This window comes from Ascaphus truei, chromosome 9 (genome assembly GCF_040206685.1).
Source record: "Ascaphus truei isolate aAscTru1 chromosome 9, aAscTru1.hap1, whole genome shotgun sequence".
Taxonomy (NCBI): Eukaryota; Metazoa; Chordata; class Amphibia; order Anura; family Ascaphidae; genus Ascaphus; species Ascaphus truei.
The window spans coordinates 61,390,800-61,409,288 of NC_134491.1; the positions used below are offsets into that span (position 1 = coordinate 61,390,800).

At 52.5% G+C, this 18,489-nt stretch overlaps 1 protein-coding gene across 2 annotated transcripts in view; it reads right to left on the minus strand.

The window, feature by feature from the left end:
* Positions 1 to 18,489, minus strand: part of PLXNA2 (plexin A2) — a 258,767-nt gene that overhangs the window by 33,230 nt on the left and 207,048 nt on the right. For both annotated transcript variants that reach the window (XM_075615228.1, XM_075615229.1), the window contains 3 exons: positions 13,160 to 13,428; positions 3,093 to 3,159; positions 2,807 to 2,953 (listed from right to left, as the gene is read on the minus strand). In XM_075615228.1, the coding sequence (XP_075471343.1) occupies positions 2,807 to 2,953; positions 3,093 to 3,159; positions 13,160 to 13,428 (483 nt within the window). The remainder of the gene's footprint in view (positions 1 to 2,806; positions 2,954 to 3,092; positions 3,160 to 13,159; positions 13,429 to 18,489) is intronic.

Genomic DNA, 18,489 nt, shown 5'->3' on the forward strand with positions numbered 1-18,489 from the left:
CTTACGGCATGCACAGCTATCTCTCATTCTTACGACATGCACAGCTATCTCTCATTCTTACGGCATGCACAGCTATCTCTCATTCTTACGGCATGCACAGCTATCTCTCATTCTTACGGCATGCACAGCTATCTCTCATTCTTACGGCATGCACAGCTATCTCTCATTCTTACGGCATGCACAGCTATCTCTCATTCTTACGGCATGCACAGCTATCTCTCATTCTTACGGCATGCACAGCTATCTCTCATTCTTACGGCATGCACAGCTATCTCTCATTCTTACGACATGCACAGCTATCTCTCATTCTTACGGCATGCACAGCTATCTCTCATTCTTACGGCATGCACAGCTATCTCTCATTCTTACGGCATGCACAGCTATCTCTCATTCTTACGGCATGCACAGCTATCTCTCATTCTTACGACATGCACAGCTATCTCTCATTCTTACGGCATGCACAGCTATCTCTCATTCTTACGACATGCACAGCTATCTCTCATTCTTACGGCATGCACAGCTATCTCTCATTCTTACGGCATGCACAGCTATCTCATTCTTACGGCATGCACAGCTATCTCTCATTCTTACGGCATGCACAGCTATCTCTCATTCTTACGACATGCACAGCTATCTCTCATTCTTACGGCATGCACAGCTATCTCTCATTCTTACGGCATGCACAGCTATCTCTCATTCTTACGGCATGCACAGCTATCTCTCATTCTTACGGCATGCACAGCTATCTCTCATTCTTACGGCATGCACAGCTATCTCTCATTCTTACGACATGCACAGCTATCTCTCATTCTTACGGCATGCACAGCTATCTCTCATTCTTACGGCATGCACAGCTATCTCTCATTCTTACGGCATGCACAGCTATCTCTCATTCTTACGGCATGCACAGCTATCTCATTCTTACGGCATGCACAGCTATCTCTCATTCTTACGGCATGCACAGCTATCTCTCATTCTTACGACATGCACAGCTATCTCTCATTCTTACGGCATGCACAGCTATCTCTCATTCTTACGGCATGCACAGCTATCTCTCATTCTTACGGCATGCACAGCTATCTCTCATTCTTACGGCATGCACAGCTATCTCATTCTTACGGCATGCACAGCTATCTCTCATTCTTACGGCATGCACAGCTATCTCTCATTCTTACGACATGCACAGCTATCTCTCATTCTTACGGCATGCACAGCTATCTCTCATTCTTACGGCATGCACAGCTATCTCTCATTCTTACGGCATGCACAGCTATCTCTCATTCTTACGGCATGCACAGCTATCTCTCATTCTTACGGCATGCACAGCTATCTCTCATTCTTACGGCATGCACAGCTATCTCTCATTCTTACGGCATGCACAGCTATCTCTCATTCTTACGGCATGCACAGCTATCTCTCATTCTTACGGCATGCACAGCTATCTCTCATTCTTACGACATGCACAGCTATCTCATTCTTACGGCATGCACAGCTATCTCTCATTCTTACGGCATGCACAGCTATCTCTCATTCTTACGGCATGCACAGCTATCTCTCATTCTTACGGCATGCACAGCTATCTCTCATTCTTACGGCATGCACAGCTATCTCTCATTCTTACGGCATGCACAGCTATCTCTCATTCTTACGGCATGCACAGCTATCTCTCATTCTTACGGCATGCACAGCTATCTCTCATTCTTACGGCATGCACAGCTATCTCTCATTCTTACGGCATGCACAGCTATCTCTCATTCTTACGGCATGCACAGCTATCTCTCATTCTTACGGCATGCACAGCTATCTCTCATTCTTACGGCATGCACAGCTATCTCTCATTCTTACGGCATGCACAGCTATCTCTCATTCTTACGGCATGCACAGCTATCTCTCATTCTTACGGCATGCACAGCTATCTCTCATTCTTACGGCATGCACAGCTATCTCTCATTCTTACGACATGCACAGCTATCTCTCATTCTTACGGCATGCACAGCTATCTCTCATTCTTACGGCATGCACAGCTATCTCTCATTCTTACGGCATGCACAGCTATCTCTCATTCTTACGGCATGCACAGCTATCTCTCATTCTTACGGCATGCACAGCTATCTCTCATTCTTACGGCATGCACAGCTATCTCTCATTCTTACGGCATGCACAGCTATCTCTCATTCTTACGGCATGCACAGCTATCTCTCATTCTTACGACATGCACAGCTATCTCTCATTCTTACGGCATGCACAGCTATCTCTCATTCTTACGACATGCACAGCTATCTCTCATTCTTACGACATGCACAGCTATCTCTCATTCTTACGACATGCACAGCTATCTCTCATTCTTACGACATGCACAGCTATCTCTCATTCTTACGGCATGCACAGCTATCTCTCATTCTTACGACATGCACAGCTATCTCTCATTCTTACGGCATGCACAGCTATCTCTCATTCTTACGGCATGCACAGCTATCTCTCATTCTTACGGCATGCACAGCTATCTCTCATTCTTACGACATGCACAGCTATCTCTCATTCTTACGGCATGCACAGCTATCTCTCATTCTTACGGCATGCACAGCTATCTCTCATTCTTACGACATGCACAGCTATCTCTCATTCTTACGGCATGCACAGCTATCTCTCATTCTTACGGCATGCACAGCTATCTCTCATTCTTACGGCATGCACAGCTATCTCTCATTCTTACGGCATGCACAGCTATCTCTCATTCTGCGCTATGCGTTGCCGGTCCCTCTGGCGGCGAAGGGCTCCGGCGTCCGTGTCCCTTGCGGTCTCTTACCAATGTTTTGTACTCTATCTGCTGGCGGATCAGCTTGTCTTCGCTCAGCGAGTACCGCGCTTCCCCTGTGATGGAATCGATGGGTCCTTTCTCCATCTGCTGCTTGATGGCGCAATGCAGCATGAACAGGGGCTCCCCGGCGCACTCCTGCACCAAAACACCAACACACCGCCTGTCACCTCCTTACCCCACAGACCCTTCCCGCCGGCAGTGCGCTGCGGTAACAAAGGGGTTACCATTGTCCCAATTATTTCGCTCAGTAGGACCCGGGCGGCTAATCTCTCACCTTGAGGAATTTGTGGAGCAGGAAGGCAAACCAGTTGGTCAGCATCTTCTCGGCTACAGACTCCGTCCTGGAAGGCGAAGGGTTAAAAACGTCAGTCAGTACAAGCCGCCGACTTGCGTTATACACGCGGAAAGTTGCGCTGCTGGACTCTTCCAGCACTGCAGGGGTTAAGAGAGCCGCATGGCTTCAGTTTCATTCGCAATAACTTTGACAAACTGGTCATCGAAGTTCTTTGGGGCCGTTAACCCCTCCAGTGCCAGAGCAAGATGTGGCTCTCTGTGGCACGGAAACGGTTGCTTTCTCGCTCTCTGCACCCTATACAATGTGCTCTGGAGCCTCCTTCCCGCTTCTGGATCTTTATTTATATATCGCGCCATACAGGTACATAGCACTTTACAGCAGTTATATACGTGACATAATAATAATATAACACATACTGGGAATAAGTGCTTTAAAGCTGCAGCCCAAGCAATATCCTACGTGTGTGATTTTTTTTTTAAAATAAATCAGTGTTTTTAAACAGCTATGACTTTTTAAAATGTATTATAATGTAACAAGCCTTTTTTGTTTCTATAGCAACCATTTACAAAGTCACACCCCCTTCCTCTTCTGAAACAGAATACTCCTCTGCAGTCATTTAGTGAACCCCCGAGCCGAATCATTGCCGATCGATCGGCAATTTAGCTAATTACTTATTGTGTGGATTGTATTGATGCCCATACTAAAGGGACAAAAAGAATTTATTTTTAAAAACAGCAGCTTGGACAGCTGCTTTAAGACATAAAAGTAACAACAGGGAAAGGAGTTCCTGCCCCAGAGAGCTTACAATCGAAGTGATAAGTAGGTCGAATGTATAGAGGCAGTAGGAGGGAATTAATGGGGCTAAAATCTAGGATATATATAGAATACGGCTTTTTGTTCCTGTTCCCGTGACATTAATCCTGTGCAAGGCGTTCACACTTCCCTTTTAGCTCCTGAAAAGAAAGGCGAAATCTGGCTTTTAAAAAAAAAACGCCTGCCATTTTTAAGAGCTGCGTGAATTTCACAATCCCAGAGATTTTTTCTGCAAATCTCTTTTTTTCTTCCCGGCACAGCGACCTGTAATTACGACATTTCTTTTCTTGTCTTTAATGCAAAAAAGTGACGCGCCCCTGCCGTGTGTTCAGCCCGCGAAGGGGGGGAGCGGTACCGACTTTAATATTGTGCTCTGCGGATTAACTCTTTCACAGTCAGATTAGTATAAACCCGGCATAGTTACAACCGAACTGGTTTCTTTTATTTTCTTTCTTCCTCTGGATCAATATAATGTAAGTAGGGATAGAGGATAAAGTATCTGCCGTCTCAATTTGGCACAGGTTGAACTTGATGGACGAACGTCTTTTTTCAACCTCATCTACAATGTAACTATGTAACTATGTAAGAAATGATCAAATATATATATCTATATCTATTTTTTTAAATACTGCATGTTTGGTACCACAGCTTTTAAAAAAATTTTTTTTTTAGAGAGAGAGGTGGTGATGCCACTTTCTAGATCAGGGGAGCGCAATTTTTTTCAGCTGCCTCCCCCTGCCAGCTCTCCCTCGCTCACGTGCCCACTCACCTTGTTTGCGGTGTCAAATTACGCAGCGGTGTCATGTGACGTGACCCCGTTTCTATGGAGACGGCCGTGTGACGTCACCACGCATGACACAGCGGCGTCATATGACATCGCGTCACAGCGTCTGAAACAAGGTAAGTGTTTAGTATTGCAGGGGCCTCACGCAATCCCCCGGCATTTAATGAAATGCCTCGAAGGAAGAGCGCAGGGCCTCTGGAAGCACCCGCGCCCCCCCTCCCCCCCAGAAAAAATCCCCCCACTTTGCGCACCACTGTTCTAGATCATTGCTGAGACCTTTTCTAGAGTACGGTGTTCAGTTCTGGAGACCAGATCTCCGGAAGGACGTAAATAAACTAGAAATTGTGCAAAAAAGGGGCTATTATAATGGTGTATGATCTAATCTAGCGGTGCGCAAACTGGGGGGTGCAAGATTAATGCCGGGGGGTCGCGTGAGGCCTCTGCAATTTCACTTACCTTTTCTTCGGCGACGCCTCGCCATGGTAACGTGGTGTCATTCATGTGACGTCACGTTGGCATGGCAATGTGACATCACGTGACCCCCGCAACGTCATTTGACGCCGGAGAGCCGGGGAGGAGTTAATGGAGGGGGGCGCACGCTGGGAGGGAAGCAGGAAGGGGGGCGCACGCTGGTAAGATTGCGCAGCGTTGATCTAATCAGGGGTGGCCAACTCTAGTCCTCATGGGCCACCAACAGGCCAGGTATTTGGGATATCCCTGCATCAGCACGGATATCCTGAAAACCTGACCTGTTGGTGGCCCTTGAGCACTGGAGTTAGCCACCCCTGATCTACATCATAAGGCTTATCAACATGTGCAGGTTAGAGGACGGAGAGGGGGTGCGATTGTTACAACCTTTTTTATGTATTTGAAGGTTTCAAAGTACAAGAGGGAGGCATATGTCAGAGAAATAGAAGGGCTAGAACAAGAGCTCATTCCCTGAAGCTGGAGGCTCACCGGAAGTGTGAGGAAGCACTCCTTCATGGAAAGGGTAATGGATTTGTGGAACAGCCTCACAACGGAGGTGGTAGGGGCTAATACAGTAAGGCAGAGGTTCTCAACTCCGGTCCTCAAGACCCCGCAACAGGTCAGGTTTTAAGGCTATCCCAGCTCCAGCACAGGTGGCTCAATGGAAGACTGAGCCACTGATTGAGCCACCTGTGCTGAAGCAGGGAGACACTGATTGAGCCACCGGTGCTGAAGCAGGGATATCCTGTTGGGGAGGGGGGGGGGGGGGGTGTTGAGGACTGGAGTTGAGCCCCCCAGAGTAAGCGAATTCAAATATGCTTGGGATATTTGTTATTTACAAACGTTACTTTTTCCAAAAGGGTATTTCTTTAGGAAATACTCCAGCTTTCTATTTTTACAGCACAGCTTGCTTACATCTTTCTGAACTACAGTGCAGCCATGTTTGCCCCCATGTTAAATAAATGTAGATCCTGTAAAACCTTGGCACTGTCCAGCTACTATATTTTTTAAACCACTGTGGCCCAGAGACACACAGCTCAATTGCCGATTTAACGAGACGTTACGTTGCCGCCTCATTAAGTGCTAACGGTTATCTTCACACTGCGGTACGTGCGATTTCAAGCCGTAACGAGCCGTTGCGTTACTATAACGGACGCTCGTGCTCATGATATGCGAAGGAGGTGTTCCCCCTAACCGCGCTTATCCTCGGAGCTCCGTTATAGGTAACGCGGGAATTTAATGTGACGGTGGTAGGCTCAGCGCTAAAGGTGGCGTTACTCACATCCACACCCTGAAATAGATATTTTACAGGGTCTGGATAAGTGTACGGCCAAGGTTAGCTATTATTTATCTATCCTGTTGTCATTTACAGGGTTTTTATTCTCTTCCGTCTTCTCCTTTTTAGCGTTAATGAAACGCCTATTCAGGGTCTGGGCGGGATTAACGCCATGTTATTTGAGGCCAACGTAAGGTGGCGCCTAACTTCCCGTGGCGTTCGTCCTGTGCTAATGAGATAACTAATGGCCGTAGTGTTTGCTGATAATGTGCTTTGTGGATTCACGGAAACCTCGGGGAACGTAACATCCGTTACTGATTTTGGGAACATGACGCTGTGTGCCCGAGTTACGGAGCAGTTGTGTATCTGTGCCTTTGGTTGTCGATTTCTCCTAAACGCTGACATTTTCATGTTGCAGGCTCAGCTGGCAGCAAAGGGTTATCCTGCTGCGGTGTATATCAGTGTCGGGTATAACTGCACGCTGCGACTGTTCTCTACATAGACAACAGAGCGTTAAAAAGGGACAATTGTTTGAGCTTCCTAAAAATTGTTCAAACTTAACGCACTCTAACCCACTTCAAACACCAGCAGAGAAGGCCTTCCAGTAGAAGGATGCTGGGCTTAGCGAGATAGAGAGGGAGAGATCGTGTTCGTAAGAGGCTGTCGCTGTGCAGGTCAGCATGCAATTAAAAAGTAATGATACTGTGCCTGATCCTGTTAATAAGAGGGTAAAAAACCCGGTATCCACATATTATAAGGGTTGTGCTGCAACAGAGGTAGCCAACTCCAGTCCGCAAGGGCTACCAACAGGTCAGGTTTTCAAGCTATCCCTGCTTCAGCACAGGTGGCTCAATCAGTGGCTCTGTCGAAGACTGAGCCACTGATTGAACCACCTGTGCTGAAGCAGAGATATCCCGAAAACCTGACCTGTTGGTAGCCCTTGAGGACTGGAGTTGGCTACCCACTGGGCTACAATAACCAGATAAGGCTCAACTCTAACCAAAAGACGCGTACAATAAATACTCAGTAGCAACGCACCAATGACTGGATACTCAGCATCATTATACAGCATCGTTACCATACTCAGTATCATTATAAACGTGCTCATCTACAGGGGGACAGCAGCAGGAATGTCACTGGACGGTTAATAACACATTTGAAGTGACAGTTGCTTCTACAGCACTGGCCCTGCTCCCATGTAACCCTGCTCTGGTTATTAGCCCCCCCCCCCCGATCACACACACACCAGCATCTAACCCACCCCCCCCCCCCCCCCCAGATCACGCACACACCAGCATCTAACCCCCCCCCCTCCCCCTGGGCCCCCAAGGACCTCTCCCCCCCGCCCCCCTCTCACAAGGAGACTGACTGCCACCATATCCCGTCACCAAACAAATTTCATTTTGAAACAACCAAGCATGTAATTAAATTGCAGGAATGGGCTCTGGGTTTCTCTGCTCCCTCTCTCTCCTCGCTGTGAATTCTCCCCCAGGCTCTGACTGATCTTTCCTGCTTCGCATTAATATTTACCATTTCCTAAAATAATGGATGTGTCTTTGCTGTGGGGACGGGCAGTGTTTGAGCCCTTGTAAGTCCCTCTAGCACTACAGGGGTTAACCCCTGTCTGTACCCCCCTATCACCTGTTATTCCCGCATTGGGAACTTCAGTGTAAAGACCCTTTTTCTTTATATTGGGGCGAAAATAAGCTTTGTAGAGGGCGATGGGAAGCAGATAGGTGCAATAACCATAAAATAGCTTAGTAGAAATATTGGGGACAAAATATTCTGACCCCGTTCAGTTCCAGAGAGGGCATATGGGGCTCTAGCACTGACAAGGTTTGCCAAAAGCCCCTCATTACTGCAGTGTCACTGTTCCCTGTGCTGCTTCACACGGTCACTTGTCCCCTTTCCCTGACACTTCTGTCTGGCCTCCCTAAACCTTTCCAGCTACCTGCAGCAGGAACCAGTGGCAGCATATTATTAAAGGCCTCCCGTAAATGTATTAGTACGGACATGGACGCACCTTGTGCTCCCTCTGACCCAGGGGGGCTCAACTACAGTTCTCAAGACCCCCCACAGGTCAGGTTTTCAGGATATCCCTGCTTCAGCACAGGTGGGCCAATCAGAGGCTCAGTCAAAGCCTCTGATTGAGCCTCTTGTGCTGAAGCAGGGACTGGTTGAGCCACATGTGCTAAAGCAGGGACTGACCACTGCTCTAAACAACTCTACTCAGCACTGAAGAGGTTAATCAGGTATTGAGGTGGTTAACCTCTGTATGTGCCACACGTATGCGGAGAGGCTGCACGAACCTGCATGGCGCAAGGCTTAATATCCTGCGTTGGCGGACTATTTTTAGCACGCTCACTAAGAGTGATGGACTAATATTAATAGCTGCCGATGGAAGCGCAGTCCGCCCCTCCACCCCCCCCCCATCTCTCTCGCTCTCTCTCTCACAGCCCCCGAGGGAAATTAACAAGGATTCCATTATTGCGTCCTGTGGGACAGCGTTGCTGTGTTAACGGACGCGGACAGGATCCACGGCAATTTCCTGTGCTAGGAAAAAAGAAAGAAATCCCGCTTGGTGTTTCTAGAAGCAGAGGGTCAGTGTTACAGAACTGCATGCTGGGGGAGCGAAGGCGGGTCATTTAAAAAATGGCCACATAGTGACAGCCATCTCACTCTGGCACCATTAAATCACCTTATCTCCCTGTAACCTAAGTGGTTCTTTATCTCCGTGGCCCGTGACCCATCGCTGTGTGACGCCACGTACGCGATTGGTCTCTAGAAAGGCAGCGTTGATGAGGCTTATTAACCCTTCAACAGCTGCGCGACGCAGAAATGCTCAGGGTGGCTTGGCTTCAATCGAGACGCCAACGTGTGGTGAAATTTGGGGGCCATGGGACAGGTACGTCTTAACTGTGTGGCGGCTGATTCCACTTCTATGCAACGCATTGCTGGGTAATCCCAATGCGGCAGAATCCTGACCTCTGGAACATATCACATTGGAGTTCATGCTCCCGAGTGTCAGAGGCCATGTACAGAAGCTGACTCATGGTTGATACCTTCCCCATCTGTCAGCAGACACATCGCTGAGCTGTCACTGTGTCACCTGGTTTGGGGCACAGCCAGGGAGCTCAGTGACAGGCACTGCTGACATGCAGTTGTGTCAACATATTAACTCTTTTGTGACAGCCCATGATAATCCCTGGGAATAAACAGTGTTGGGCAACAGGGAAAGGATATGAGTCATAGGTCCTTACTGTGTCACCCTGCCGTGGGAGGGGCAGACTACATAAGACACAGGTTCTGTGTGTCGGTGTCATTGTGTCGGACAAACTCTGTGGGTTACATGTCCCTTCTGTGTCATTGTGTCACCCTGCGGTGGGAGGGACAGACTCCCTGTGTCGCAGGTCCCTTCTGTCTGTGTCACCCTGCGGTGGGAGGGACAGATTCCCTGTGTCACAGGTCCCTTCTGTCTGTGTCACCCTGCGGTGGGAGGGACAGATTCCCTGGGTCACAGGTCCCTTCTGTCTGTGTCACCCTGCGGTGGGAGGGACAGACTCCCTGTGTCACAGGTCCCTTCTGTCTGTGTCACCCTGCGGTGGGAGGGACAGACTCCCTGGGTCACAGGTCCCTTCTGTCTGTGTCACCCTGCGGTGGGAGGGACAGACTCCCTGGGTCACAGGTCCCTTCTGTCTGTGTCACCCTGCGGTGGGAGGGACAGACTCCCTGGGTCACAGGTCCCTTCTGTCTGTGTCACCCTGCGGTGGGAGGGACAGACTCCCTGGGTCACAGGTCCCTTCTGTCTGTGTCACCCTGCGGTGGGAGGGACAGACTCCCTGGGTCACAGGTCCCTTCTGTCTGTGTCACCCTGCGGTGGGAGGGACAGATTCCCTGGGTCACAGGTCCCTTCTGTCTGTGTCACCCTGCGGTGGAAGGGACAGACTCCCTGGGTCACAGGTCCCTTCTGTCTGTGTCACCCTGCGGTGGGAGGGACAGACTCCCTGGGTCACAGGTCCCTTCTGTCTGTGTCACCCTGCGGTGGGAGGGACAGACTCCCTGGGTCACAGGTCCCTTCTGTCTGTGTCACCCTGCGGTGGGAGGGACAGACACCCTGGGTCACAGGTCCCTTCTGTCTGTGTCACCCTGCGGTGGGAGGGACAGACTCCCTGGGTCACAGGTCCCTTCTGTCTGTGTCACCCTGCGGTGGGAGGGACAGACTCCCTGGGTCACAGGTCCCTTCTGTCTGTGTCACCCTGCGGTGGGAGGGACAGACTCCCTGGGTCACAGGTCCCTTCTGTCTGTGTCACCCTGCGGTGGGAGGGACAGACTCCCTGGGTCACAGGCCCCTTCTGTCTGTGTCACCCTGCGGTGGGAGGGACAGACTCCCTGTGTCACAGGTCGCTTCTGTCTGTGTCACCCTGCGGTGGGAGGGACAGACTCCCTGGGTCACAGGTCCCTTCTGTCTGTGTCACCCTGCGGTGGGAGGGACAGATTCCCTGGGTCACAGGTACCTTCTGTCTGTGTCACCCTGCGGTGGGAGGGACAGACTCCCTGGGTCACAGGTACCTTCTGTCTGTGTCACCCTGCGGTGGGAGGGACAGACTCCCTGTGTCACAGGTCCCTTCTGTCTGTGTCACCCTGCGGTGGGAGGGACAGACTCCCTGTGTCACAGGTCCCTTCTGTCTGTGTCACCCTGCGGTGGGAGGGACAGACTCCCTGGGTCACAGGTCCCTTCTGTCTGTGTCACCCTGCGGTGGGAGGGACAGACTCCCTGTGTCACAGGTCCCTTGTCTGTGTCACCCTGCGGTGGGAGGGACAGACTCCCTGGGTCACAGGTCCCTTCTGTCTGTGTCACCCTGCGGTGGGAGGGACAGATTCCCTGGGTCACAGGTCCCTTCTGTCTGTGTCACCCTGCGGTGGGAGGGACAGACTCCCTGGGTCACAGGTCCCTTGTCTGTGTCACCCTGCGGTGGGAGGGACAGACTCCCTGGGTCACAGGTCCCTTGTCTGTGTCACCCTGCGGTGGGAGGGACAGACTCCCTGGGTCACAGGTCCCTTCTGTCTGTGTCACCCTGCGGTGGGAGGGACAGACTCCCTGGGTCACAGGTCCCTTCTGTCTGTGTCACCCTGCGGTGGGAGGGACAGACTCCCTGGGTCACAGGTCCCTTGTCTGTGTCACCCTGCGGTGGGAGGGACAGACTCCCTGGGTCACAGGTCCCTTGTCTGTGTCACCCTGCGGTGGGAGGGACAGACTCCCTGGGTCACAGGTCCCTTCTGTCTGTGTCACCCTGCGGTGGGAGGGACAGACTCCCTGGGTCACAGGTCCCTTGTCTGTGTCACCCTGCGGTGGGAGGGACAGACTCCCTGTGTCACAGGTCCCTTCTGTCTGTGTCACCCTGCGGTGGGAGGGACAGACTCCCTGGGTCACAGGTCCCTTGTCTGTGTCACCCTGCGGTGGGAGGGACAGACTCCCTGGGTCACAGGTCCCTTCTGTCTGTGTCACCCTGCGGTGGGAGGGACAGACTCCCTGGGTCACAGGTCCCTTGTCTGTGTCACCCTGCGGTGGGAGGGACAGACTCCCTGGGTCACAGGTACCTTCTGTCTGTGTCACCCTGCGGTGGGAGGGACAGATTCCCTGGGTCACAGGTCCTTTCTGTCTGTGTCACCCTGCGGTGGGAGGGACAGACTCCCTGGGTCACAGGTCCCTTCTGTCTGTGTCACCCTACGGTGGGAGGGACAGATTCCCTGGGTCACAGGTCCCTTCTGTCTGTGTCACCCTGCGGTGGGAGGGACAGATTCCCTGGGTCACAGGTCCCTTCTGTCTGTGTCACCCTGCGGTGGGAGGGACAGACTCCCTGGGTCACAGGTCCCTTCTGTCTGTGTCACCCTGCGGTGGGAGGGACAGACTCCCTGGGTCACAGGTCCCTTCTGTCTGTGTCACCCTGCGGTGGGAGAGACAGATTCTCTGGGTCACAGGTCCCTTCTGTCTGTGTCACCCTGCGGTGGGAGAGACAGATTCCCTGGGTCACAGGTCCCTTCTGTCTGTGTCACCCTGCGGTGGGAGAGACAGATTCCCTGGGTCACAGGTCCCTTCTGTCTGTGTCACCCTGCGGTGGGAGGGACAGATTCCCTGGGTCACAGGTCCCTTCTGTCTGTGTCACCCTGCGGTGGGAGAGACAGACTCCCTGGGTCACAGGTCCCTTCTGTCTGTGTCACCCTGCAGTGGGAGGGACAGATTCCCTGGGTCACAGGTCCCTTCTGTCTGTGTCACCCTGCGGTGGGAGGGACAGACTCCCTGGGTCACAGGTCCCTTCTGTCTATGTCACCCTGCGGTGGGAGGGACAGACTCCCTGGGTCACAGGTCCCTTCTGTCTGTGTCACCCTGCGGTGGGAGGGACAGACTCCCTGGGTCACAGGTCCCTTCTGTCTGTCACCCTGCCATGGGAGAGACAGACTCCCTGGGTCACAGGTCCCTTCTGTCTGTGTCACCCTGCGGTGGGAGGGACAGACTCCCTGGGTCACAGGTCCCTTCTGTCTGTGTCACCCTGCCATGGGAGAGACAGACGTTGTGGACTATCAGTCCCTTCCTGTCTACGTTCCCCTGCAGTGGAAGTCCCAGGCGTCATGGCGTCTCGGCCTCCTTTCTCCAATCCATGTTTCTCACGCCCCCTTAGTCCATGTTTCTCACGTCCCCCTCCTCACCTGCGGAGAAGCAGCTTGGGGTGGTTCTTGTTCTCTAGGTTCTTCTCGATCAGGTCGGACAGCAGCTGCTTCAGGACGTCCGTGGCGAACTCCAGCTTCCCCTGCAGGGCCGTCATGATGAGGGACGCCACGTTTCCGCGGTCGCGCATGGAGAAGCTGCGCTGCAGCTCCAGGGTGCGGATGAATGTCAGCAGGAAGACCTTGTTGTTGATGAGCTGGGCGAAGAGCTTCAGGGCCTTCTCCACACCCTGCTGCCCGTTGCCCTGCACCTGCGGGGGACCAGAGGGGTAGATGTTCAATGTTAGTCCCTGATCTGCTGGGTCGCTTTGGGCATTCGAGGCAAGACACAGACCAGGTTTGCTTCTAGCGCAAACATCTTACAATCTATCCATTTGCTGAAGGATTTGGTGGATGAAACGAGATGGTATTCAGAGGACCACTACCAGATTACTGTACCAACCCCAGAGGACCACTACCAGATTACTGTACCAACCCCAGAGGACCACTACCAGAGTACTGTACCAACCCCAGAGGACCACTACCAGAGTACTGTACCAACCTCAGAGGACCACTACCAGAGTACAGTACCAACCCCAGAGGACCACTACCAGAGTACAGTACCAACCCCAGAGGACCACTACCAGAGTACAGTACCAACCCCAGAGGACCACAACCAGAGTACAGTACCAACCCCAGAGGACCACTACCAGATTACTGTACCAACCCCAGAGGACCACTACAAGAGTACTGTACCAACCCCAGAGGACCACTACCAGAGTACTGTACCAACCCCAGAGGACCACTACCAGAGTACTGTACCAACCTCAGAGGACCACTACCAGAGTACAGTACCAACCCCAGAGGACCACTACCAGAGTACAGTACCAACCCCAGAGGACCACTACCAGAGTACAGTACCAACCCCAGAGGACCACTACCAGATTACTGTACCAACCCCAGAGGACCACTACCAGAGTACTGTACCAACCCCACAGGACCACTACCAGATTACTGTACCAACCCGAGATGACCGCTACGAGAGTACTGTACCAACCCCAGGGGACCATTACCAGAGTACTGTACCAACCACAGAGGACCGCTACCAGAGTACTGTACCAATCCCAGATGACTGCTACCAGAGTACTGTACCAACCCCAGAGGACCACTACCAGAGTACTGTACCAACCCCAGAGGACCACTACCAGAGTACTGTACCAACCCCAGAGGACCATTACCAGATTACTGGACCAACCCCAGAGGACCATTACCAGAGTACTGTACCAACCCCAAACGACCATTACCAGAGTACTGTACCAACCTCAGAGGACCACTACCAGAGTACAGTACCAACCCCAGAGGACCACTACCAGAGTACAGTACCAACCCCAGAGGACCACTACCAGATTACTGTACCAACCCCAGAGGACCACTACCAGAGTACTGTACCAACCCCAGAGGACCACTACCAGAGTACTGTACCAACCCCACAGGACCACTACCAGAGTACTGTACCAACACCACAGGACCACTACCAGAGTACTGTACCAACCCCAGAGGACTATTACCAGAGTACTGTACCAACCCCAGATGACCGCTACCAGAATACTGTACCAACCCCAGAGGACCACTACCAGATTACTGTACCAACCCGAGATGACCGCTACGAGAGTACTGTACCAACCCCAGGGGACCATTACCAGAGTACTGTACCAACCCCAGATGACCGCTACCAGAGTACTGTACCAACCCCAGAGGACCACTACCAGATAACTGTACCAACCCCAGATGACCGCTACCAGAGTACTGTACCAATCCCAGATGACCGCTACCAGAGTACTGTACCAACCCCAGAGGACCACTACCAGATAACTGTACCAACCCCAGATGACCGCTACCAGAGTACTGTACCAACCCCAGAGGACCATTACCAGATTACTGGACCAACCCCAGAGGACCATTACCAGAGAACTGTACCAACCCCAAAGGACCATTACCAGAGTACTGTACCAACCCCAGATGACCGCTACCAGAGTACTGTACCAACCCCAGATGACCGCTACCAGAGTACTGTACCAACCCCAGAGGACCACAACCAGATTACTGTACCAACCCCAGATGACCGCTACCAGAGTACTGTACCAACCCCAGAGGACCACTACCAGATTACTGTACCAACCCCAGATGACCACTACCAGAGTACTGTACCAACCCCAGAGGACCATTACCAGAGTACTGTACCAACCCCAGAGGACCATTACCAGAGTACTGTACCAACCCCAGGGGACCATTACCAGAGTACTGTACCAACCCCAGATGACCGCTACCAGAGTACTGTACCAACCCCAGATGACCGCTACCAGAGTACTGTACCAACCCCAGAGGACCACAACCAGATTACTGTACCAACCCCAGATGACCGCCACCAGAGTACTGTACCAACCCCAGAGGACTACTACCAGATTACTGTACCAACCCCAGATGACCACTACCAGAGTACTGTACCAACCCCAGGGGACCATTACCAGAGTACTGTACCAACCCCAGAGGACCATTACCAGAGTACTGTACCAACCCCAGGGGACCATTACCAGAGTACTGTACCAACCCCAGAGGACCATTACCAGAGTACTGTACCAACCCCAGAGGACCATTACCAGAGTACTGTACCAACCCCAGAGGACCATTACCAGAGTACTGTACCAACCCCAGAGGACCATTACCAGATTACTGTACCAACCCCAGAGGACCAATACCAGAGTACTGTACCAACCCCAGATGACCGCTACCAGAGTACTGTACCAACCCCAGAGGACCACTACCAGATTACTGTACCAACCCCAGATGACCACTACCAGAGTACTGTACCAACCCCAGGGGACCATTACCAGAGTACTGTACCAACCCCAGAGGACCATTACCAGAGTACTGTACCAACCCCAGGGGACCATTACCAGAGTACTGTACCAACCCCAGAGGACCATTACCAGAGTACTGTACCAACCCCAGAGGACCATTACCAGAGTACTGTACCAACCCCAGAGGACCATTACCAGATTACTGTACCAACCCCAGAGGACCATTACCAGAGTACTGTACCAACCCCAGATGACCACTACCAGAGTACTGTACCAACCCCAGGGGACCATTACCAGAGTACTGTACCAACCCCAGAGGACCATTACCAGAGTACTGTACCAACCCCAGGGGACCATTACCAGAGTACCGTACCAACCCCAGAGGACCATTACCAGAGTACTGTACCAACTCCAGAGGACCATTACCAGATTACTGTACCAACCCCAGAGGACCACTACCAGAGTACTGTACCAACTCCAGAGGACCATTACCAGAGTACTGTACCAACCCCAGGGGACCATTACCAGAGTACTGTACCAACCCCAGGGGACCATTACCAGAGTACTGTACCAACCCCAGAGGACCATTACCAGAGTACTGTACCAACCCCAGGGGACCATTACCAGAGTACTGTACCAACCCCAGAGGACCATTACCAGAGTACTGTACCAACCCCAGAGGACCATTACCAGAGTACTGTACCAACCACAGAGGACCATTACCAGATTACTGTACCAACCCAAGAGGACCATTACCAGAGTACTGTACCAACCCCAGATGACCACTAGCAGAGTACTGTACCAACCCCAGAGGACCATTACCAGAGTATTGTACCAACCCCAGAGGACCATTACCAGATTACTGTACCAACCCCAGATGACCGCTACCAGAGTACTGTACCAACCCCAGAGGACCACTACCAGAGTACTGTACCAACCCCAGAGTACTGTATCACTACTTTATTAATTTTTTAACACCCCAGAGGACCGCTACATTTTCATTTACAAACCCAGAGTTTTTTTGGCCGTGCCAGCGGCTAATATACAGGGTTTGGGAATACGTTCCACTATCTGGGCTGCATCCAAAACTCTGATCTGCAGTCAGAGACAGCAGCACGCTCTGCACAGTCCCTGCCTCACTCACACAGCAGCACGCTCTGCACACTCCCTGCCTCACTCACACAGCAGCACGCTCTGCACACTCCCTGCCTCACTCACACAGCAGCACGCTCTGCACACTCCCTGCCTCACTCACACAGCAGCACGCTCTGCACACTCCCTGCCTCACTCACACAGCAGCACGCTCTGCACAATCCCTGCCTCACTCACATAGCAGCACGCTCTGCACACTCCCTGCCTCACTCACACAGCAGCACGCTCTGCACACTCCCTGCCTCACTCACACAGCAGCACGCTCTGCACAATCCCTGCCTCACTCACATAGCAGCACGCTCTGCACACTCCCTGCCTCACTCACACAGCAGCACGCTCTGCACACTCCCTGCCTCACTCACAGCAGCACGCTCTGCACACTCCCTGCCTCACTCACACAGCAGCACGCTCTGCAAACTCCCTGCCTCACTCACATAGCAGCACGCTCTGCACACTCCCTGCCTCTCTCACACAGCAGCACGCTCTGCACAGTCGCTGCCTCACTAACACAGCAGCACGCTCTGCACAGTCCCTGCCTCACTCACACAGCAGCACGCTCTGCACACTCCCTGCCTCACTTACACAGCAGCACGCTCTGCACACTCCCTGCCTCACTCACATAGCAGCACGCTCTGCACACTCACTGCCTCACTCACACAGCAGCTCGCTCTACACACTCCCTGCCTCACTCACACAGCAGCACGCTCTGCACACTCCCTGCCTCACTCACACAGCAGCACGCTCTGCACACTCCCTGCCTCACTCACACAGCAGCACGCTCTGCACACTCCCTGCCTCACTCACACAGCAGCACGCTCTGCACACTCCCTGCCTCACTAACACAGCAGCACGCTCTGCACACTCCCTGCCTCACACAGCAGCACGCTCTGCACACTCCCTGCCTCACTAACACAGCAGCGCGTTCTGCACACTCCCTGCCTCAATAACACAGCAGCACGCTCTGCACACTCCCTGCCTCTCTCACACAGCAGCACGCTCTGCACAGTCCCTGCCTCACTAACACACAGCACGCTCTGCACAGTCCCTGCCTCACTCACACAGCAGCACGCTCTGCACACTCCCTGCCTCACTCACACAGCAGCACGCTCTGCACACTCCCTGCCTCACTCACACAGCAGCACGCTCTGCACACTCACTGCCTCACTCACACAGCAGCACGCTCTGCACACTCCCTGCCTCACTCACACAGCAGCACGCTCTGCACACTCCCTGCCTCACTCACACAGCAGCACGCTCTGCACACTCCCTGCCTCACTCACACAGCAGCACGCTCTGCACACTCCCTGCCTCACTCACACAGCA